This window comes from Colias philodice, chromosome 21 (genome assembly GCF_061535455.1).
Source record: "Colias philodice isolate Cphi_HAF_F1 chromosome 21, ilColPhil1 Martin Lab GWU primary, whole genome shotgun sequence".
Taxonomy (NCBI): domain Eukaryota; kingdom Metazoa; phylum Arthropoda; class Insecta; order Lepidoptera; family Pieridae; genus Colias; species Colias philodice.
The window spans coordinates 754,455-778,774 of NC_143106.1; the positions used below are offsets into that span (position 1 = coordinate 754,455).

Consider the following 24,320-nt stretch of genomic DNA (forward strand, 5'->3'; position numbering starts at 1 on the left):
AGCCTTATTGCCATTCGATTAAAAAAACGAAAAGCAATGCGTTAACTAGTGCTTAGAGGTTTAATAAACTTTTCGTAGGTTTTATTTAGGGTGATATTATTGAGGTCATTTCTTTATAAAAAAAAAAATATTAAGTCGTGAACAATTCACAGTATACAGTTTTTACAATATGCAGTTTTATGAAATGTGGCAGATTTAGTTTGAACGGTAAATCGAGGCATCTAGTTTTGAATTTTTACTTAGATAATTTATTAAGTCCCTATTTAGGCAGTTCATAATACAATGTCACAGATAATTAGCGTGTGTTCAAATAAACATCTGGCGTAAGATTTTATGATTGGAGTACGGGTCTAGATTTGGTTTTAGTATGTAATTTGATTGCTTTAAAATAAAAAAAGAGAAAAAAAAAAAACTCTTAACTATCCCATCAACGTAAGGGTCCGTTAAATATTACGATAGTTTAAAAAAAAGATAATAACCGAAAATAATCTCAAGGTTAATAGCGCATTTACAGTTTACATACTGTCGTCAGAATATAATGTCTGTTTAATTGAATAGAGAAAAGAAAAAAAATCCATCCAGGTTTTCTGAAGGTTATTTTGTAGCTTCAAAATATAAGAACGCAAATCCTAAACGTGGAGTATTCGATAGTATAATCGATTTACATTGTGTGCATTTAATGTAATTCCTTGATAATAGTTTTTGTGACTAGCTGCAGTTTGACATCAACTGAATACATCAATTAGGTAGTTGTACAGTAGTTGTTGAGCAGTACATTCTTATTTACGTTGAAACTAAAATTTAGCTCAGCCCTTTTACTGTTCGATATGAGATTCACAGATGAGTTTAAGCCTACACTTATCAATTGTTTTAAGTTGAGTTTTCAAAAGTTAACATACCGTTAAGGAATTTTAACCACATTTGAGAACAAGCTTTTGCCACTTTTTGAGTTAGTCGAAATTTTGTGTTTTTTTTGCGGTTAAGTTACGAATTATTCGTTTTAAACTTTTTAGATATTGTAATTTTTGCGCTATAGTCAATGATCATAATTAACGACAGGTAATGTCAGATTGATTTTAATTAGCTAAATTACAGAGAGCGTTTTACGACACAGCGTTTAGAAGCGAGGCAGTTAACAGTACGGCGCAGCGGTTGCGTAGCATATGGAGCAACGTAGCATCATCAGCGGCCAATGGTACGGCTCGATGACGCGATGCCAGGATGACGCAGCACAAACGTTGAGGATACGGTCGCGTACCGTTTTACTGATTTGCTGCGGCAACACTCTGTTTTCAGTTTTCATAGTTGACCAGTAGCATACTGACATCTGTTTACTCGTACGCTGTACGAAGTAAATGGGTGTTGTGTCCACACAACACACATTTACGTAATATTCCAATATTACTACGGTAATGTCGTTTATTAGAAGAAAGTGATATGCTATCTGGCATGAGGTCCAGGATAGTACATGTGTGTTCTGACCGGTCAGTAGGATCGGGGCAGTGTGGAAACCCTGTAAGGTCAGTGTAGGCTGAGGCATGATGGATGTTATTTTGACAAAAAAAAATGAAAATGAATTATCGTAGTAATGTAGTGTGAGATATTATGGCGTACGAGGACGCAAGTATGACTGTATCGGAGATAACTTGTGTAAAGTAAAAGTTTGTAACGTGGATTATTGTAACGGTAATGATTTCATTGCAGGAATTGTGCGTGCTATCTGGTTTGCAGTCCACGGTAGTTGAGCCTTCATTTGTGGTGAGCGAGCGTCGTGTCTATGTTATGTGGATGTTGTTGGTGTTCTGTAAGGTCAGTATGGCCGAGCGGTATAGTAGTCTAATCCCGGGATGAAATACCGTAGTGCTGTAAAACAAGAAGGGACGTACGAGGACGTACGATTGTCAGTATGGCCGAGGAGTGGAGAGAGTGGAGAGAGTCGTGAGTTTGGATTTAATATTGTTGTGTAAAAAAAAAAGAAAAGAAGGAAAAAAAATAATCCTTAAAAAAAAATTATGCAAAAAATTTATGCAAAAAAAAAAATTATGATGCAAAAAGAATGATGCAAAAAGAATGATGCAAAAAAAATGATGCAAAAAAAATGATGCAAAAAGAATGATGCAAAAAAAAAGGAGAGCAAAAAGAATGGTGCAAAAAAAAAGAGAGAGCGAGTTATTGAAGGGAGTCCGGTCCAATAACTCGGCTATAGGGATTGCAGATCCGGTCTAGCACGCTATAGGGAAATCTGGTCTAGCGCAGTAAGCTAAAGAGATTTCCGGACTGGCACGCTAGAGGGAAATCTGGAGAGATTTCCGGACTGGCACGCTAGAGGGAAATCTGGAGAGATTTCCGGACTAGCACGGTTGCTGAAGGGCTTGCCGGACCAGCACATTGTTTTAATTGTCTTGTTCCCAGGTGTTCAGAAGTCGCTCGAGGACGAGCGTATGTCAGAATGGCCGTGACGGCGCCACCGTCGAAGCTTTAAAAAATAACGAACGACGAACCGATATAAAGCAGCGCGCGCGCACGACTCGGGTCATTCGTTCGCCGACCGTTGCCGAGTGCACATCTATTACGAGCTTACTATAGCTTATTTGTGATATTTATTTTATTAGTGGTCATAATTGTAATACCAAGTGATTGTATTAAGAAACGACTGTATTGTAAAACTGACATGATTTAAAAGAGCAACTATGGAGTTTCTTGCCGGTTCTTCTCTGTAGATACTGCTTTCCGAATCGGTGGTAAATAAAGAAATGTTTGAGTTAGAGGTGTTTCTTTGCTCGATTACCCAACGCAACGCCCACATTCTACACCTTTCGCCGATATATACAATAATAATACGACGACAAGGTAACAACAAAGTCCTAAAGCCATTTTTGTATCGGCCTTGATCACTGAGAAGAATAAATTAATGAATGAAATAAATTGAAATATTTTAGTGCAGTGCAACAAGAAAATATTATACCTAGTCGTTTTATGTGTGTAACTTGGTACATAAATCTGCGAAAGCTTAAAACAAAACCAGTATCAAAGACAAGATGAACTTGAAAAAATGATAAATTGGTATACCTACCTACATTTTCTATTAATGTAGGTACACGTGATCAATTAATGATAATCGTGATAAAATTAACTATGAAAAAATAATATGCGATATCTACGAACCTGCACTTGGCCATTGTGGTCGGTAATACATATTTACCAGCCATAAGAGGTCGAAACTCTTATGAAAATCTTGTGCAATGGACTTATAAGTATAGTTAACACATTTCAGCCCATTTTGACACACCAGAAATTATATCACAATTCACAACGACTAGCCATGACCACGTTTACCCTTGCCAATGCTTTAACACAAAAATACTGTTTTACTATTCCATATAATACAGCCAAGTCACGTTGTCACATGTCCATCTCAATTAAATATCCTCGTAACCCTACTCAGAGCCTTTTCATTGCTACATCGTTATCGCCTTAATTTCATCACTACAACCCCTAGCGATATAAATGCATCTCTGACGCTTCTCTTTGTTAATTTATAAGCACGTTCCGATTTTACACTTAATTTCGTACCGGAAGGAAGTTAGCGCGGAAAGTTTATTTTTTTTAATTATTAATATTTCAGAAAATTGCTCCTTAAATGCTCCATCAGAATCTGTAATTGCTCCACTTCTATAATTATTAGTTTATTTATAATTAATTTTTTAAAAAATCCAAATACTGAAAACTTGATTTCCCTATAGAATGAAAAATATTCACTTTTCATAGAAAATTTTTTTGCAAAAAAATTGCTCCCGATTTGCTCTATCAATTACAAAAAAAAATTATTTAATTTTGATAATTTTTACAATAGTTGACTGAAAATATTTGCATAGTAAACTATAACTGCGCTGTGACGTCATCAATTATTGTCGTTGCAACGCATAAGGGCCATATTTACATGTATCAGCACTGCAGCGATATCTGTAGACCTTAATGTTTATGTTTTCTTATTTATATTATTTACTAGATTTCCGCCCGCGGCTTCGCCCGCGCAGTCAAAGAAAAACCCGCATAGTTCCCGTTCCCGTGGGATTTCCGGGATTGCGTCATTTTCTCGAGATAGCCTATGTCCTTTCTCGGGTATCAAAATATCTCCATACATAATTTCATGAAAATCGGTTCAGTAGTTTAGGCGTGATTGAGTAACAGACAGAGTTACTTTCGCATTTATAATATTAGTATGGATAGTGATTGAGTCAACAATTGAATAACAAGTGTAAGTACTATTTTATTCAATAATAATGAACAATTAATACATATTTCTACTGTCAATCATCATCAAAGTATTAAATTGGTATTAATAATTGAATTTGAATTTCTGTTTACTATAAGAAAAATTAATATGCACTTTTTACTTCAGGGTGTGAAGGGATTCAGTCAAGGAGTTTTTAATTATTGAAGAGTGGTAATTATTTAGAAGTAGGGTTCGCGAAAAAAATTGAGCCCTACTTTTATAATATAATCACCGGAAAATTTTTCACTAGAGTATAAATAATTCTTTATAATTATATAAAGAATTATTTTTGACAATAGGTTTTACATAAAAATTTTACTTATTACATAAATTAATTATTGAGTTTCATCTAGCAAAAGTTGAAAGAAACAGATATTATTATGTATTTAAAATCATTCTTATTATAGGTATGTTTATAAACATTTCCCTACCCATCCCTAAACTCGCATATTACGTTTATTCGTATTATTAAAACTTCAAGTAATTTTTTATTAATTTGTGTTTCAGTCGCTTGTTTCATCTTTCGGTGTCAAGTTGCTATCGTTTGCGGGAACTTTGCGGGTTTTCCTTTGAAAACGCGGGCGAAGCCGCGGGCGGAAATCTAGTAAATAATATAAATAAGAAAACATAAACATTAAGGTCTACAGATATCGCTGCAGTGCTGATACATGTAAATATGGCCCTTATGCGTCGCAACGACAATAATTGATGACGTCACAGCGCAGTTATAGTTTACTATGCAAACATAGTTTTTCAGTCAACTATTGTAAAAATTATCAAAATTAAATAATTTCTTTTTGTAATTGATAGAGCAAATCGGGAGCAATTTTTTTGCAAAAAAATATTTTATGAAAAGTGAATATTTTTCATTCTATAGGGAAATCAAGTTTTCAGTATTTGGATTTTTTTAAAAATTAATTACAAATAAACTAATAATTATAGAAGTGGAGCAATTACAGATTCTGATGGAGCATTTAAGGAGCAATTTTTTGAGATATTAATAATTAAAAAAAATAAACTTTCCGCGCTAACTTCCTTCCGGTTAATTTCGTTCTACTGAATCCCGAAAAGATTTTGAAATTTGATTTTCTGGGTACGTTTCTTCGTAAAGATTTAAAATGCTTGAATTAAAAATGCTTAAATTCCTTAGATTTACTGTTATTTCTTAATCAAATTTTCTTGTTAGCTTTTAGTCACTCTAATAGCTTGTTACATATTAATTTATTCCTATGATCATTTTGTTATTTAAAGTATTACTGAATTTCCTAAAATTTAAAGAGAATATAGTAGCATGAAACATAGGCAATTTATCCGGGTATCAAACAAAACTGCTGACTGCAGTATTCCATAGAAAAGCGACGCATCTATCAAGGCACATATCAAGTTTCGCAAACTCAAAGCATTATGAGCCCTCGGCATTTCAAAACAACGAATGCAGGTACTAAACAGACCAACGTGCAACGTTCATGTAGTTTTATAGGTAGACATGGTTCAAACTGCGTTTTCACGGTAAGTACCCAGAATAGTAGTAGGTCTATCTCTACCACATGTGGAAGTATATAATTAACAATAGGTACCTATATCCATGGCAAAATTAAAGATAGGTATTTATGATTAAACCCGCTGCCATTTATTGTAATAAATTAGTTAGCCACTTGTTTTTGCAAATACAAATCATGAAATCTTTCTTCCTTGCAATATTTGTGGAAAAATGTCTGGCGAAGATGGCTGCTAAGCGATATAAGGTCGCCTAAAATTATAAAATTTAAATTTTCTATTCGTGTATTGCATTGTCTAGATAGATAATATAAATTATATAGAACACTATCTATAACCTATACAAAGCCGACTAATTAAGCGGATATCACTAACAATATTATGTAATGTGTTATCGGCCATTGTACCCACGTAGGTACATAGCATAATCACGATCCCTGATTGGATTATGAGTTCTTTAGTAATGCTCAGACATGCATATTACTGGTCACTAACCTTGCTCTATGTACGAGTATATCGCAAAATTATATTAGTAGTTACCTATAGTACATAATATGCATACCTATAATTAAAATTACAACACATTATATTAAAATTTAGCAGTATCATAAAAAAATACCATTAGATAATTAAATGATTAATAGTTAGCTTGTGTATTTCTTCCTTCGAAATTAAAAGTCTACGAACCGTAAAAGTATTGGCCTTCGGTATTTAGCCGAGAGGTCGTGCCAACTACAAATAATCTAGCTATAATTTTCTATAATCTTAATAAAAATTGGCTCTACTATTTTCTAAATAAGAATTCACAATACGAGTGTAAACCTATCAGACTGATATACAAAAAGGAAGCACAAAAATGAATGAATAAAAGAACGGAATAAAGGTCCCCGATGGAAAAATGTATTTTGTGAACAAATAAATTTCGTATGGTGCACTATCCTTTTTTATAGACTCTGTTTTCGTCCAGCCAAAATAAATAGCATCCGAGATAGTGGGTGTCAAATATAATTTTTTGTATTTTTACGATACTGAAAATTAAAATTCCAATTAGTTACTTAGAAAAATCTATGCAATATATTAACATTTAACTTTCAAAAACATAATGCATATGCATATGGTCAAACTTTATTACAATTTTCCAGTCTTCTCTAATAAAGTATGGTTACAATTTTTCTGTCTAGAGTTAACTAGTGGACTAGCTAGCTGTGATACTAATAACCCTCAAGAATAAGAATTCTTGAGGGAATTTCATTTGACCACGTGAGCGAAGCCATTAGTAACAGCTAGTAGTACCTAGTATCATAAAAACACACCACAGTACATTCAAATACAGCGGTAAATACGGATCGATTGTCTACTGAATTTAAACTAAGCACAAATTGTGTTCGCAAAGCCATAATGAATATTACATTTGTCCAGCAGGCAGCAATAAACAGTCTTAGGTAGATATTTTGTGGCAAAATAAACATGAATCAAGTACCCACTCTCAAGAGATAATAATATTATGTCATTGTTTATTCCGAGTATGATGTGTGTTCTCGTATATGTATGTATTTTAGGTGCTGGATAATCGTACAAAAACTTATTGAACCGAAAATTTTGGAATAGAATCACGCTCTTGAACTAGACATGATCGTTGTCGGAATATAAAGTACCTTTAACATTATTCGAAGTAGGTAAATCTTTTCAAAAGTTAAGTGGTATTTATTTATATTTACTAGCCGTGCTTCGCGGTTTCACCCGCGTGGCTCCACTCCTGTTGGTCTTAGCATAATGATGTACAGTCTATAGCCTTCCTCGATAAATGGGCTATCTAATACTGAAAGAATTTTTCTAATCGGAAGTAGTTCCTGAGATTTGCACGTTCAAACAAACAATCAAACTCTTCAGCTTTATTTTATTTCATAAAGAATGTATTATAAACAAGAATAAACACTTATTAGAATATAATACTTTAAAATATTTTAATTTATAAAAATTACTAACCGACCAAACCATAACATATAAAGAATTCGCATGCCTACATCTTTTCATCGCACAAATTAATTTTATTAAAATTAATCTAAATAGAAAATTTCCAAGCGCATAAAATACGCAAATAAAAAAATGCATCGTTAAAATGACAAACGAGTAATACTTAAAACGTCTGAAGCATAATTAATTTGACGTTGATATAAAATATTTTAATCGTGAGCACTATTCATAGCTCCATGCTTTTCCTGCTTGAGGTAACTGTTTAATTGGAATTTTAACAAATTGCCACTTTCTTTGTGTATGTCACTTGTAATGTTTGGTATTGATTATATTTAATAGTTAATTAATTGGAGTTTATAGTTTTTACATTTCAATGAATTCCTCTAAAATAGTACTTACCTAATTTTATTTTTTCAATCGGCTTCGGAGGTTGTAGCGCATGAAAATTGAATTTCTGCAAAAAGAACTGCTTTCATGTTTCGTATTTCTTAATGATGATAGCAAAATGTATCAAGACGAAAGACACATTCTTGGCTTAAGACGATACACAAAAAAAAATCCACTGCTTGGCGGGCGGAGTCTAAGTCTAAAGTCTAGGGCTATCGCGAACGCGGGTGTGCGCGAAGTCATTCTTGCAAACTCGCCGCGCTGCCGCTGGCCGACTCGGGACAAACATGTATGGAGTCGTCATACAGTTATAATATTGTTATACATATATTTAATTGTTGATTTATTGGTTTTATTTTCTTGCTTATAAACACAAAATTATCTTCTTTTTAACAACTACTTAGACATTATTAATAATTATTAATTATTATTATTTCGTAATGTTTACTTTATTACAAAATAATACAGGTTATAAATAATCTTTAAAATAACAAAAAATATTGTTACTCTGAAAAAATGAAATGGTACCTAATTACGCGGACTACTGAATTGATTTAGATAGAATTTGATGCTGACGTAGATATTACATCATGCCCAGAAATGAAAGGTACTATTTCTGAAAGAAGTTATAAACCCTAATTCTTCTCAGTCAAAGTCAAGAGTGGAAGATATCGCTAATACAGTAAAACTGATGCGAAACTTTGGATGTTAATTTGTATATTTTTTTGTTAGTTGTTACTTAATCACGTCAAGACTACATTACCAATTTTGATAAAATATAGCTAATTGCCTGGATTTACACATAGGATACTTTTTATCCGAACTGAACACTTCTGTGGGATAAAACAGGATTCACGATATAACCTAATTCCACGCGGGCAAAGCCGCGGTCGGAATGATATTTTTTTAAATAAAAAAATTGTTTAAAAAAAACACAAAATATATTGACGCATTTATTTATTTTTTGCACTCTATTATAATTGTAATTATTCATTACAAATAATCAAAATAAAATAGCCAGAACAAAGTTAGGCCCTGGTAGGGTAGGTAGGCAGGTACAGCAATGTGAGACGAACACTAGCTTATTTATACCAATAATAATGTATTATAAACATTAAATTAAGTTTACTTTCTAACAACAAAAATACATAATATTAGCTAATGTGAAAACGAATCAACCAATCATCCCACAACAATGAAATGTGCACACAAATATTCATCCAAATCGGTTCATGTGATTAGGAGGAGTGACTGCAGCGCCATCCTCCGGGCCCAATTGTGTTTCCAGATCACCCAGGAACTCAATTTATTATACTTACACAAAATTTTTCGAAATGAAAACTCACATTACTATGTAAATATGAATATAAACCGGTTTTAGTACTAAGCAATTTCCCGCACAGGTGTAGTAAGTATAAATGAAATAAATATCAACATCAAATTCTTTATACAACATACTTATCTACCACCTACTAAGAAATTCTTGAAATTTTTTCGTATTTTTTTAAAATATAATACTACTCCAACGAGCTCCTGTTCCATAATTCCATATTACGTCCACCATACTTCCACTAAGTTCACCATGATTTTTTATTTCTTTGCACTTTGTTGCTTTTTGCTAAAAATGGAATCATGCGATAAAACCAGTAGAGCGTTGATAACATACATTTTTGACTGAATAAAGGTACTTACGAAGGAGTGGGTTCAAATTGTGAACAATCAGTGGGTTTATTTTCCTTCTGGATTCCGGATTTCTGAAAAGATTATTTATGCTATAAATGAAAAAATCTTACACATTCGTTATGTACTTAAAACAGGGGTACATATCAAACATCGTCTATAATACAATTATCATCAAATTTAAAATAAAACCAACTTACTTCATTAATTTGTTCCAATTGTAAGCATTCTTTTTCCTCCAACCTTTATGTTTCTTCTTCTTATTTTCTTTATTGTCCCCATTTGTCTCATTTTGTCTTATCGTGTTGTCACCCTTTTTTACGATTGCGCAAGCGACACAAGTTCCCCGTGTGACGGCCGTAGCGGGAATGACTCGTGCAGCGATCGGGGTAGGAAGGTACAGGGCGGCTCTCGCTATATTGGCTGGTCAGGCGCTAATTTCAAGTATTTCTTGTTTATTTCAAAACCATCGCATATTTCAAAATTCTAACACGGTAGACGTATAGGTTGTATATTTTATAGTTAATATCCAAAAAGTCGTAACTTTACGTTTGTTATTTTGAAGATGCCAGAGATTAAAAAAAAATAACAATGAGAACTTTGTATTTTTTTTCTATCGAGAAAATATCATGGAATCATGTTTCTAAAACGGTAGACGTATTGTGTTACTATTGAACTTTCTTGTCAAGAATTTTCATCACGACAACTTTAATAATATAAAAATTACGAAGGTTTAAAAAGGGCCGTAAATGTTAGAAAAATTAATTCATCACCTTAAGACGGAGGACCACAATAAATTAAAACTCCGTTTCCAGCACGAAATCCAAGATATATAAATTCACTAGTATTTCAAACGTCACATTAATCACAGGACGTTTTGAAGCGTAGCTCCTATCTTGTACATATTTATATCAACAAAACAATCCTTGGCTTATAGAGCTTATTTTTTAAATTAAACCTTTTTCTGTGAATAAATTGTGGTCGCAAACAATGCGGACTGTATATGCTTTCAGTATTATAATAATGAAAGTCAGAATGGAAGTTAGTTTCTGCTTTAGATAATAAAGGCTATTGAAATGGCTGTATGGTAATCTTCCTCTGCATTCTCAAAGTCATTTTTATATAAAATGTCTAGTTTTTCCACTTTATAGGGCGGTTTCTGTTCTAAGTGGAGCTTCGTAGGACCTTTCCTATTTCTCATTTATTATTTCCTATTGTTCCCCTTGAGTGTTTCCTTCCTATTGTGTCTGTAACAATCTATAAACAAGGACTATGGAAAGAGTCTTTTGCAACAATATAAACTGCTCGACACTAGACAGATAGACGATCTGTCCACCTAACTTTGTCATTCTATATTTCCTGTAGCAGACGCAATCACATCCTACTAATATTATAAATGCGAAAGTTTGTGAGGATGGATGGATGGATGTTTTTTACTCTTTCACGCAAATACTACAGAACCGATTACAACGAAATTTGGTATGAAGGTAACTGAAGACCCAGAATAAGACATAGGTTACTTTTTATCCCGGCAATCTCACAGGAACGGGAACTATCTAGGTTGTTCCTTGAAAACGCTGGCAGAAATCTAGTTTTAAATAAATCACAACTAGCTGGAATCGAAGCTATCAGTACAAAAGTATTTTTGTGTGCATCAGCGCAATTTGCCCCTTTCCATTAACCCTACCTGTCGGCTGTCGGGCGGCGCGACAGTGACGTCACCGGTCTATGTTTGCGTTTGTGGTTATAGTCACCGCGTTTGTTTTATTACGTTTATTAAATTAAAAGCGACAGATATTATTACTTACGTAGGAGAATTTTCTGCTTTGTTTATTGGGAGGAGGTTTTAGTTAAGCTGCTTGCAGGAAATTATGCTTTTAATAATCTTCTTATATATAAAAATGAATCGCAAAATGTGTTGGTAAGCGCATAACTCGAGAACGGCTGAACCGATTTCGATAATTCTTTTTTTATTATATTCCTTGAAGTACGAGGATGGTTCTTATGTAGAGAAAACGTAAACATGTACCACGGGCGAAGCCGGGGCGGACCGCTAGTATTCAATAAATAGGTAACTGTTCTCTAGAAAATTTAATTTCTGTGTTAGTTTATATCATGCAAATCAAGATTTTATTTCAAAAAATGGAGAAACCAATCCCTACATGGTATTTGAAAATTTTTTCATTTGTTTATACTCTAATAAATTTAATGAAAACAGAAATAAAAACAAAATTTCGCATCCCGCGCTATACACCACCACATCAGAATTCAGAAACTGTTTTCTTTGTACGCCATACAATTTACCTGACTGATAGCCTAGTCGTTGCCATTCATACGTCTGAGATTAAAACCTTTGTGCTATTCTGATATTTCTGATTGAAATACTCCATGCCGAAACAATTTGTGTAAAGACGTTAACTTCGTGCGATGTTTTATACGTTTTACGAATGAGAAAACTTCAGCAGTATTCCAAAATCTAAATTATGTTCTGTGTGTTTTCCTTGTTAAAACAATGAATGAATGAAAATTCCTTATTGCAGACTAAATACAGTATTACCAACAAGAGCGATACAATTAATAACATGTACAGAGGGCGGTCTTATTTGGGCGGGCGATTTCTGCCAGACAACCTGGATAAAAAGAGGATAGAATTTATTGTGGTGCTACATTACAATTTATTAAAACAGTGTATGATTTCTCTCTTTAATAGTAATAATTTTTCCTATCGTTTGATTTCTTTATCACATTTGATATTGTATCACAGATTTTTGTAGAGATCTGATGAAGCATCTTGTTCATGAATTATTTACTAGCTTGCCGCCCGCGGCTTCGCCGGCTTTGTCTAAAGCCTAGTAAATTATACACCTTTCTCTTGAATCACTATCTATTACAAAAAATCGCATCAAAACCCGATGCGTAGTTTTAAAGATCAGACAGAGATAGAGAAATCGACTTTGTTTTAAAATTAGTCACCAACACAAGTTTTCAGATGGCTAACTTTCAAATTGTTACAATGTATAACTTATAAGTATGAGAATCATATCAGGTTCACATCATTATTCCCCTTTCTCCATTCTATCCCGTTTGGGGTTAGCCACGTACCCGTATTTGGACGTTTGTCGCTTATCATGTGATATTATGTGAGCACGTCTGGACAATACCCACATAAAGATAGCAAGAAATTATATTTCATGGCTGTACATTGTACAGTCGAATATTTCATTTTAATTTAATATTTTAGATGTAATAATGGACATCATACGTGCAGACGATAGATCAGCTTCCTTATGAATTCCAAATTATATTTAAAAGTTTATCTGTTTAAATCATTATTTTTAACCAAAATAGCACGTTTAACTAAATACAATAAATGGGTAAGGTAGATAATGTAAACAGACAATTTAAATTTCAAATAATAACAGACAATAATTTTAAATTTCTGTTAAGTATACTTAACCTCAATTCATAAAGAAGGTATCTCTACCCATCTCTACATTTCTACCCGCAATATTTTAAAATAAATCCAATTCTACGATGCTACCTTTTTACTTTACTTTATGCAGATAAAGTTAAGCACTGATTAACGACTGTAGGCCTCTGAACTGTCAAGCGTCTGATTAAACCCGTTGATTGCAGTACCTTTACCCAAAAAGGGTTTTACGAACTGGATCCCTGGATTTCGTATTTTTGCTTCAAACATTACTTACTCAATTTATTGCTTTTAAAGAGTACTATGCTCTCTTATCAGTTTACGACCTTACTTAAGAGTTCTAGATGTTGCAATCTTCTTGAGAAAATAAATTCGCTTTATCTGTAAAAGTAGCGCATTTCAACTACGTTTAACCCAGATGTTACTGAAACAATTTTTGTTATCATATTAAGGTGAAATTTACATATTGTGTCCATATTGCAAAAAGTTTTACTGGAAAAATAGTATAAAATTTTTATCTATCGTGGAAATCTCGGAAAATGGTGTCCTTTTAAAAGGACGGTAGTAATATGTACTACTAAGTAGGTAGACTATGATATTAAAATGACAACATACATTTCACATATATTTATGTAGCAATATGAAAGTTTTCAAAACATAATTTAGGATGCAAGGTTCCATTACATTTAGGACAATAGAAATTGGCTTTCTTGTGATATTCTATACACCGAAGCTGCTTGTCTCTGTACCTAATGATGTGATCTTTTCCATCAAATCGAGAGGTTTCATGGAAACTATAGCACCTTTACGTTCCTCATTCTTATATGTTTCGAGCAGAGCAGTTCCAACACTTCTACAAATGTGGAGATAATCATAATGGCCCCCTTTTACTTATATATTTGCCAAGAATTATGTATTGCCATATCAAGTCCATGACAAGTCAAAGAAAAATACCACTTCTAGCCTCTGATAGATGTCTTATACAAACCGATGCTCTGGTCGGATCTGTCCACCCCATTTTCTCGTACTTTTTTTACGACAAGTATATTTTTCTTCTGTTGTTGTGAAAATCTCTTTACCGTTGTAGACACAGGCTGAATCGTATCAAAGTTTGATGCAACAGTCACAACACTGTTATCATTCCATTTGCAAAATAAATTTGTTCTACTCTGGTCCATTGATGCTTGAATGTACCTCGTGGTGTCTTTTTCAATTCTCAAAGGCAGTAGGCAAAGGGCATTTCGCAACGCGATTTTCACGTACTGTGCCAGTAGCCTTTATTCCTCGTACTCGAAGTTCATCAATGAGATGAATGGACGTAAAAAAGTTGTTAAAAAATAAATGGAATGCAGCTTTGCCCTATATTTGTCACAGTACATCGGCATACTGTAATATGTACAACGCTTGCACGCAATCCCAGAGGCTTTTGGTATTTGTTTTGATTACCAACATCATTCGATTGTCCTTGGTATGGATCACACCAAACTATGCAACCTAAGCGTGTAGCTCCGACCCAAAATTCATACCCCCATCTTATCGGTTTCCCTCTTATGAATTGCTTGCATGGATGGCCGCCGTAGTAGGGCACCATTGCTTCGCCGATGCTGTGATGCTCTTCAAAGAGTGCATGCGCAAAAAAGTACTCTGTAGTAGTACATATTACTACTGGCCTTTTAAAAGAACGGCAATTAAAACTGCATAAATATCACAAATAAAATGTAATCTAATAGTAGGTAATATATATTTCTGATAAAACACGTTTCAAATTACGTGTATTTAAAATAAATCAAGTAATTTGTTGTAATTTATTGATAATACAGTTAACTTGATTTATCAATGGAAAATGGCAGAAATTCTAAAATAATTTAAAAATATACCACTGTTATAAAACGACACAACACTTTAATTTTCCAATTCCTACAACCGTGAGGTGCCAAATGAATATAAACATTTTTTTCAAAAATGCTCTCATTGTTAATAATAATTTTATTTATGGTGCGTCCTTTTAAAAGAACGATAGTAACAACTGGGTTAAAAAATAGGTTTAATATAATCTATACCAGATTATGATTCAAAATCAGCTTCAAAACATTTTGTCCATTTCTACGAACCCTAAAGTAATGCAAAAAATATAATAAATCACCATATTTTAATTCAGATATGAAATTTTCATTATTTAATTCATATTCTTTTATATTTTTCACAATATAAAGAAGATGATCATCATTCGTCTAACGTCTTGAAAAAGTTTTTTCTTCTTTATTTCTTCACACCAATGATAATAAATATGAAAAGTGAAATAATGAACATATAAAAAAGACAATAATCTTGCGTCGTTAAAGCTGTCTAGAGTGCTATAACTTTGACCGTAAAATTATCCTGAAGTATCCACATAAAGCTTTCGTTGCTTGAAATATTTTAATGGTTTGCTAGCCATTGTAGATATTATGAATGATTATTAGAAAGCTTCTCACCATTTTCACACTCATAGATTGCGAAATAAAAAGCTATTGAATTTAAAAAAAAACGTCGAGATGACAATTACGATAAAAAGGATGAAGGAACAAAACACCAATTTCCAAATCTTAAAAATATTTTATGAACGAATCTTTTCTGAAGGTAAGTTTTATAATAAATTGTACAAGAAAATAACAACAAAAGCTCTTGTATTCTTCATAATATCTAGCAACTTTTTATTCAGATACAGAATGCTTTCCGAAGTCCATAAGCCCACGTACACAATATCTTACTGACCTAAATAGGACCTACTGACCATTAATATATATTTTTCCTTCTAGATACTTAATCATCTGTAGTTTACGAAACGAATAAAAGCATTTTTATCGCAAATTACACCAACCCTTAATGGATTAATAAGGAAAAATAGCGCAGAAATTCTCAAACTCAGCCATTCTTTACAATTTGCAAAGTTTCAGCCTTTCATAAAAGGGGTCGTACATTACCAGGGCAAGGTCCCTTTAACCCCGGCTATATCTCCTTTATAGCCTTATTTACTCGATAGCTCGATTGTGCCGGATTGAGCCACTTTCCTTGGAAACACGAACCCTACGATCAAGATTTAACTTGATTTATCGTGCACTATACGTTGGAATTACTCAAAGTTTAAAAGAACTGAGAAGGAAATCTCTTCAGATAGTTTTCTATAGGTATTATTTTGTACGTAAATCGAATATGAACTCATTACCTCATTAGGTTTAGTAGTTTATTGAAAGAAATATTATATACCACGATTGTAAAAAAACCATACAGTAGAGGAATGAGTAGAAACCCTTATACATCTATTTTGATATAAAAAGTAAAAGGGTAGAAAACGAAAAGAAAATCGAATATATCCAATTTCATTTTTTGTCACAGAAAAATGTATTGAAAAAGTTTCCTAACAAAACTTGTATCTTTATGATTTTCTTGTTATAAGCTTATCAGTCGTTCACAGCACCCTCGCTTCAGAGTGTAATGGCGCGGGATTTATGGCGGGAAACGTATCCGCCATGACACATACCGAAGATTTGCCGCGTAAAATATATGATGCTATGAAATGCTGAATCTTTTGTTCTCTTTATTTGAGAGAAAATGCTGGATATTTCTTTATTTATACGAAATACTTGTAAGTTGATGTGAATTATTATATGATTAATGAATTCTTTAGTAGTTGTAATAATTAATATTTAATGCTAATAAAAGTATCAATGACGTGAGAAACAGTTTTATTTTAGTTAAATATTTAAATAGCAGCAGATCACATTTTACATAAACTGTTATTTTTAAGAATTTGTAATTAATTATAATTTCTACGATACTTCAATAATTCACTCGAAAAACTTAAAACAATTCGCTTTATTTACATCGACTGTCAAACCCCAAGCAACAAACTGCTCTCAATCTCACAAACTAATTATGTAGGCCCGAAACAAACTACTTATAGCGATTATAAAGTTTTCATTACAAATCACTAACGAGCCAAACTTCAGCCATTATAACTTGAATAGAAGAATTATGTTCAAGAGCCTTGACGTTTTCTACGATAAAAGAAATTAAACTGCAATTTACTTGCTTACGCATAAAATGAGTATAAAAGCATTGGCTATATTTTCGTCGAGTTGTATTAGTTTTTGAGTTTGCAGAGTTATTTATGTTGATAGAGTTTCGTAAACAACTTAAAGAGAAAAACAACAATTTTAATGGTATTTGTATTTTTAAAATTTCTAGAAAGTGTCTAAGTAATAAGAATCGGCTAATAGAGTCGATAAAAAAAATGTGTGCGTGTACTAGAGTACACACGTAAGAAGTGAAACTTCTTTATGACCTTATTTTTCAAAAAATAATTTACTATCTACAGTAATATTATAAAGAGGAAAACTTTGTTTGTTTGTTTGTTTGATTGATTGTAATGAATAGGCTCATAAACTACTGGACCGATTTTAAAAATTCTTTCACCATTCGAAAGCTACATTATCCACGAGTAATATAGGCTATATATTATCACGCTAAGACCAACAGGAGCATAGCCACGCGGGTGAAACCGCGCGGCACAGCTTGTATACAATATTACAGAAATACGTTAGTCTAACACGCTCGTCGTTTCGCTCCTTGCTACCTATTTAAATATTTACACCAGCCGCTGCTGCAACTCGCTCGCTTCGCTCGCTCGGCTCGTGCGGTAGTTCAAAAATCAAAAGTTAACCTAAGATGCTCGTCGCTTTGCTCCTCGCTACCTATTTAAATATTTACACCGGCCGCACTCGCTCGCTTCGCTCGCTCGGCTCGTGCGGTAGTTCAAAAGTTAACCTAAGATGCTCGTCGCTTCGCTCCTCGCTACCTATTTGAATATTTACGCCGGCCACTGCCGCGACTCGCTCGCTTCGCTCGCTCAGCTCGTGCGGTAGTTCAAAAGACCAAGGGAGACGCCAAAAAATTCGAGTTATATAGAGTTATCAACTTATAAAGGATTTCGACTTAGGCGGATTTTGATTGGACATAAAGAGTTTGAGGTTTATTCTTATAAATATTGAATTCACAAAATCATAATTGAACACCAATCAAGCAAACACGTGTTAACGTGAGTCATAGATTTATTATCGTATACTCCTAAAATGTTTTCTAAGAAACAATACTGTACTTACATTGTCGGCAAGTTCTTAAAGGCGGTAACTTATTTTTGTTCGAACAATAGAGGTAATAAATATAAATTCCTAATGTCGAAATCTCGAAACAGTCAGAAATTAATGACGCACATAGTATATACATATTATGACAGAGGTTAAGCTTAAATAACTTGAAAAATAAATAACATGATCTCGCCCACGTGTTGGTGTTTTAAAAAATTCAATCAAAAACTGAGGTTAACTTTAAATACAATTTTAGAAAAATAAATACCACAATCAACATTCAAGTATTAGAAAAAATTGATACCATAATTCCACCCACGTGTTAGTGTATTGAAAAATACAATCAAAAAGTGAGGTTAATCATAAATAACTTAGAAAAATAAATACCATTATTACACCTAAGTATTAGAAAAATAGATGTAATTACTTATTTACTTTTTTTAGAAATTCACTGGAATTAGAATTAAAACAAACCCTTTGATTTTGCTGATCACTTTAATATAACATGTATAATGTATATAGTCACGAGTACGGCGTAACGCAAAAATGTCACGAGTACGGCGTAACGCAAAAATGTCACGCGCGCGGCGTAACGCAAAAATGTTACACAAAATTTTTGTCCACCCCCGATAAAGAAGTTTCACTTCAATAAAACTCCATAAAAAGGAAAACCTAAATAAAAACTGAAACCTGAACCAAAATTTAAAATAAAATTGGGCTGAAATAACTAAATCAAGCAAGACCATAGAGATAGAATGTACTACGTACTAGAGAGGCGATCGCTACTACACTCTCTTTAACACGAGCTAGAGGTAAGAATCACAAGTCTCTTTAGTCTGTGTCGGACTGTGCCCCCCGCTTGCCGCGTCAACACGTGTTATTGCTCTGTTCAAAATGCCTTCGTGTTTGCTTAGATATTGTTTTAACAGTTCCCATAATACAAACAAAGCCCGAGGAGTGACTTTTCACCAGTAAGTTTCCTTATTATGAGTAAGTCATGCATTTTACTAATATTGTTATCATTTTGCGAAAAATCACCACGCGTTTTGCGTTTCGCGCCATTTTTCATAGACTAACAGCACAGACGTGACACTATCGATGAGTCTGTTAAAAAAATGTAACTGGATTTTTTTAACTATGTATATACAATATCTACTAGGAAAGATTACCGTGGTGTAGTACCTAAATATTTATACTTTTACCCGACTACGCAAAGTAAAACGGTAGGTTATATTAAGTAATATTTATTTATTTACCTATTTTTATTTATTAAAAAAAGCCTAATCAATAGTTGTTCCAATAGGATTTATAAATTATTATGCACAACAATTACAAATAAACACAACATTCACAGAAACTAATACAGTAAAAGTTCCTTAATCGCGCTTCCTTTATTCGTGTTTTCACTATTCGCGGATTAAAAAAATGCGACCCAATTTCTATATTCACGACTAAAAATTTTTTTTATTCGCGGATTTAATAAGTACATACTTACATAATAATAAAATTATTCCAATAGGTATCTTACCCAATATCCTTGTCAAATGGACTAATAAGAAAGTAAAATAGATCTTATAACAAGTTTGCCTAAAGTACATAATATTATGTTCTTAAATGATATCGCCGAGGCCTTTGACACAAGCCGCCTTTGTCGCAAGCCACCTCTGCAGCGATTGATGTTTTTGAGAATGTAAATAAACAGAATGGAAGCAACCTTATAACTCAATAAATAAAGTATATTTTTAAATGTAGTTCCGTTTATAGTAAAGTTACAAAAATTGTGATCGAGTAAGGGGGCGTCCATAAATTACGTGAGGTGTTTTTTAAAATTTTCTGCACCTCCCTCCCCCCCTGGTGAGATGTCGTGAGAATTTATTCAACCCCTCCCCCATCCTCGAATCTCGCGTGAGATTTTTCAAAATGTGAGTTTCTTATACGTAAACGCCATCAACATTGAATCATCGTATCCATTTAAATTACATCATGAAGCAAAAACTGATAAAACTATTGATTACTACACAAAACGACAAAAGCTTAATAAATTGATATTATTTAAAGGAAATTAAAATACATAGTTTAATATAAAATCCTCGTTTTATTAATTCCCTAGTATCAGTATCACCAGATAGTACCGAGTAAACAGATTGCACAATGTGTCGCATCTGCACGCATTGCTTAATCTTTGAACTTGAAGCCACGCCTCGCTCGTTCCACACGTACCCCACCACATCGGCCGCGCGCAATGTTTTTGTTAGGAATAACCCCTCTAGTAATATATCTCGATGAGCAAGACATATATTATGTACTATCAACAGCGAGAATACAAATATCAAGCTCTACTTTACATTACATATTTAAAACATGAAATCAGTTCTTCATCCGACACCATGTCTACGGCAAGTTGTATTCAGATACTGGCGTCTACTCAAATGAATTATGGAAAAATAGTTTTTACTCAACTTTTCCCATTACGTCCTATCATCTCAATGCTTTAGTTCACAAACTAAGCAGACAGAGAGGGGACGAATTATACACAATTAGACTTGTTTCCTGTAATGCGTTTTTATAATTGAGCAGGAACGCATTGAATAAACTTTCTTTTTAATTAAACTTTCGAACACATCAGTGTGGTCATAAACAGATAATTTTTCGTTCCCTTATGTACTAGAATTTCAATTTCTAAATATGTATAATAAAAGATATTGTCGCTCAGCTGTGAAACAGATTTTTGAACATTTCAATCCCTTTCCTTAACTGACCAAGCAGTAGTCTCCACTATATTAATATAATTATTATGTGCACTCAGATCAGAACAATCCTATAAACGAACAGTCGCCTCAGTATCGCCCGCTGGTGCGCTATCAGTCCCCTGGACAGCGAGTGAAGTATGCACTGCTTTATCCACTGCGCTGGCTGCCTCTATACAAACTCTACGTCGTACATAACATAGCTTCTATTATCATTTTCAAGTATAATTTTGTTTGCACCCAGATCAGAACAATCCTACAAACGAACAGTCGCCTCCGTATCTCCCGCTGGCGCGCTATCAGTCCCCTGGTCAGCGAGTGAGGTCCGTACAGCATTACCAACTGCACTGGGAGTCGCGGGTATACCAGCGCTCGTGATCACTAATGGGGAGGGAAAAGTGCTGACTTCGAATGGACGACAGCATCTTGCTGCTGATCCTGTTGGCTTGGTGAGTGTTCATATTATTCTAAAATAAATGTTGTATTTCTACTACATATTTAATCTATACTATATTTAAATTATAAAGCTTTTTTATATAATAAAGCTGAAGAGTTTGTTTGTTTGAACGCGCTAATCTCAGGAAATGCTGGTCCAATTTTAAAATTATTTCGGTGTCAGATAGCCCATTTATCGAGGAAGGCTATAGGCTATATATCATCACGCTAAGACAACAGGAGCGGAGCCACGCGGGCAAAACCGCGGAGCACAGCTAGTTGTAAAATAAATGTTGTCTTTCTGCTAGATTAATGTCAAATAAACGGTTTTTCTTTATTTAAATTTATTGGTTTGATGAACGATGATAATAACACAATACTGTTAGCCTTTAATTATGTTCCAACGAAGTTATTTGTGTTGGTTCAAAATTTAAATTTGAGTAAGGCATCGTTACAATCCAAACAATGTTTCGAAACCCGATCCATGTAAAAAAACCCTTATACATATTAAAAATTCATCTTTATTTATCAATATCAAAAACAACAGCAATAGACAGCATGTTGCCTTATAAAAATATTATATTTATTATTCGCAGAACTTCCCGTGGGGTCAGCGGCCCGTGTCCGTGTTGACTGAACAAGCTCTCTTGAAGATGGCCCGTCATCCCGCTGTTGTACTATTTATTGGTAAGAACTAATAAATGCATTAGAATAAATAAAATATTATTCAATGTATTAAAAGCAATTTTTCATTTAAGCAAGTGTCATGTAAAGTAGCAATACATTGGATAAGCTCTAATGTGATTGTTAAAAGCGATTTCGATTAGACGATCTAAGCGTTTTTAACTGAGATAACAAATAAGTCAAAATTCAAAATTGTACCATCGTACTATGCTATTAACTAAGACTGAGATTCTTAAGATTATTAATTCGTTTAAATTAACACTATGACGTCACAAAATGGCGGTCAATCAATCCTGTTCTTAATTGAATCACATAGCAATTTCAAGCATTCTAAATCGATTTAAAATCCTTCGAAACTAAAAATAAAAGCATCTAACAAACAAACTAAATAAGCGTGTAACAAATAAAACACTCATTTATAATTTACACATTATTTCCAGATGATGAAGACGCGGAAATGGAATTTGCGGAATCAGTCCTAACACCTTCCGCGGAATCATATTACGAGGAATGCAGTATACAATACCCCGGTTTCTGCCCCTACCAAAACTCATCAGACGACGAAACTATGGACTTCGATTACTCCACAACAAAAACTTCGCGAATAAAAAAGAAATTCAAACACGTCATGTTTTTCATTGGAATAGACGGAACGGATAGCGCGGATATGATTCGTGAACATATTGGTTTAGATGACGCAGTACCGTTATTAACCGCCATTGATTTTCCAAAACAAAAATTAGTAACAATGAAATATGGCGACGAAATTACCACAGACTCTGTGCAGAATTTTGTGGATGCGTTCTTGAGCGGAAACGCTGACTTCAAACCGTTGAAGCCGTACAGTGACAAATGTTAGTGGCCGGCTTTATAAAGCGCGCCATTCAATATGTGTAAATGTATAATAATTTACCAGGCACTTAAATAAAATAATATTTATTGTAATTCAATGTCAATATTACCTGTTTACAACAAAAAACTATAGACAGGGTTTATCTTTAAGCGCGGGTTCTCTTTAATCTGGTTTTGTGATTTGTCGAATTTCACTTTACTCTTTAGAACAACTATAATTAAAGTTAGGTTGGTTCCCTGGTTTAAAGTTAGACTGTGTTTAAATTGTTTTGAGTTAATACCATACATTTTTGAACATAAACTGAATTGTTTCAACTGATTTCATTAAAATCAATTATAGCTGTAAAAGCGTAACATATAGACTGAAAGATTTACGCATTTATAATATTGATATTCTAAACTTTTGCAACTGCTTTAAACCAACCGCCTCCTTGGTATAGTAGAACCGAGTCCGAGTCCTGGGTTCGATTCCCTGTGGAGACGAAGAAAAAAATGTCTCTTTCTAACAGAACACAGTAGTTTTACTTCTCCCTAAAGAAAATCGATCAGCAAATAAATCTGCCCCATGCCGCACTAGGGGACATGGGACAAACTTTCGTGAATCACAAAATAAGATATTGCGATTATTAAATCAGAAGTATAAATTTATAAAGAATAGAAAAAGTTCGATGACCAATTCAGCCACTCGTGACCCGCCAGAGCGATCGAATTTATTCTATTCATTCAGTTTTATGTGTCTAATCGCTCTGGCTGAATTGGTCAAGCATCCGCCCCGGATTGGCGCGAAAGTATGCGGGTTCGAGTCCCGCCTCGTGATCGAATTTTTTCTATTCTTTATAAATTTATATTTATAAAGCATTTGAATGTCATTAAACCAAAAATATCAAATTCAAATCAGAAGTATATAATAAACGCAATATATTATTTTTAAATTAAAGACGAAATCAATAAATACCGTGTTTGTAAGAACTGACACTGACCATTTTCTTAATCTATTTTGAACTAGTCAGTAGTCACCTTTTAAGGCGATAAATGAAAATAAACTGAAAATGTACAATAAGGATTAACTTTTAAGGTTTTCTATTATGATACAATAATGATGCCTTAGATTAATTTAGTTTTGTCAATTTAATACAGTAATTTATTCATAAGTGTAGCATTTCTGTCTAGATTTTAGATTCAATAATTAGTATTTTCAAATAAGTCAGGTCTGTTGCTTTTTTTATTAAGTA

General features: G+C 33.5%; 1 protein-coding gene and 1 long non-coding RNA gene across 2 annotated transcripts in view; both read left to right on the forward strand.

The window, feature by feature from the left end:
- The window catches only part of LOC149478612 (nucleoredoxin-like), a 44,300-nt gene extending 21,028 nt beyond the window's left edge, over positions 1 to 23,272 (forward strand). The window contains exons 4-6 of the mRNA XM_089709011.1: positions 21,362 to 21,566; positions 22,149 to 22,239; positions 22,677 to 23,272. Coding sequence (XP_089565137.1) covers positions 21,362 to 21,566; positions 22,149 to 22,239; positions 22,677 to 23,095 — 715 coding nt within the window. The 3' untranslated portion in view covers positions 23,096 to 23,272. The remainder of the gene's footprint in view (positions 1 to 21,361; positions 21,567 to 22,148; positions 22,240 to 22,676) is intronic.
- LOC149478613 (uncharacterized) lies at positions 1,537 to 2,765 on the forward strand. The gene is made up of 2 exons (XR_016317385.1): positions 1,537 to 1,809; positions 2,413 to 2,765. It is a non-coding gene; the product is annotated as an uncharacterized LOC149478613 (long non-coding RNA).
- Positions 23,273 to 24,320: the final 1,048 nt, after the last annotated feature.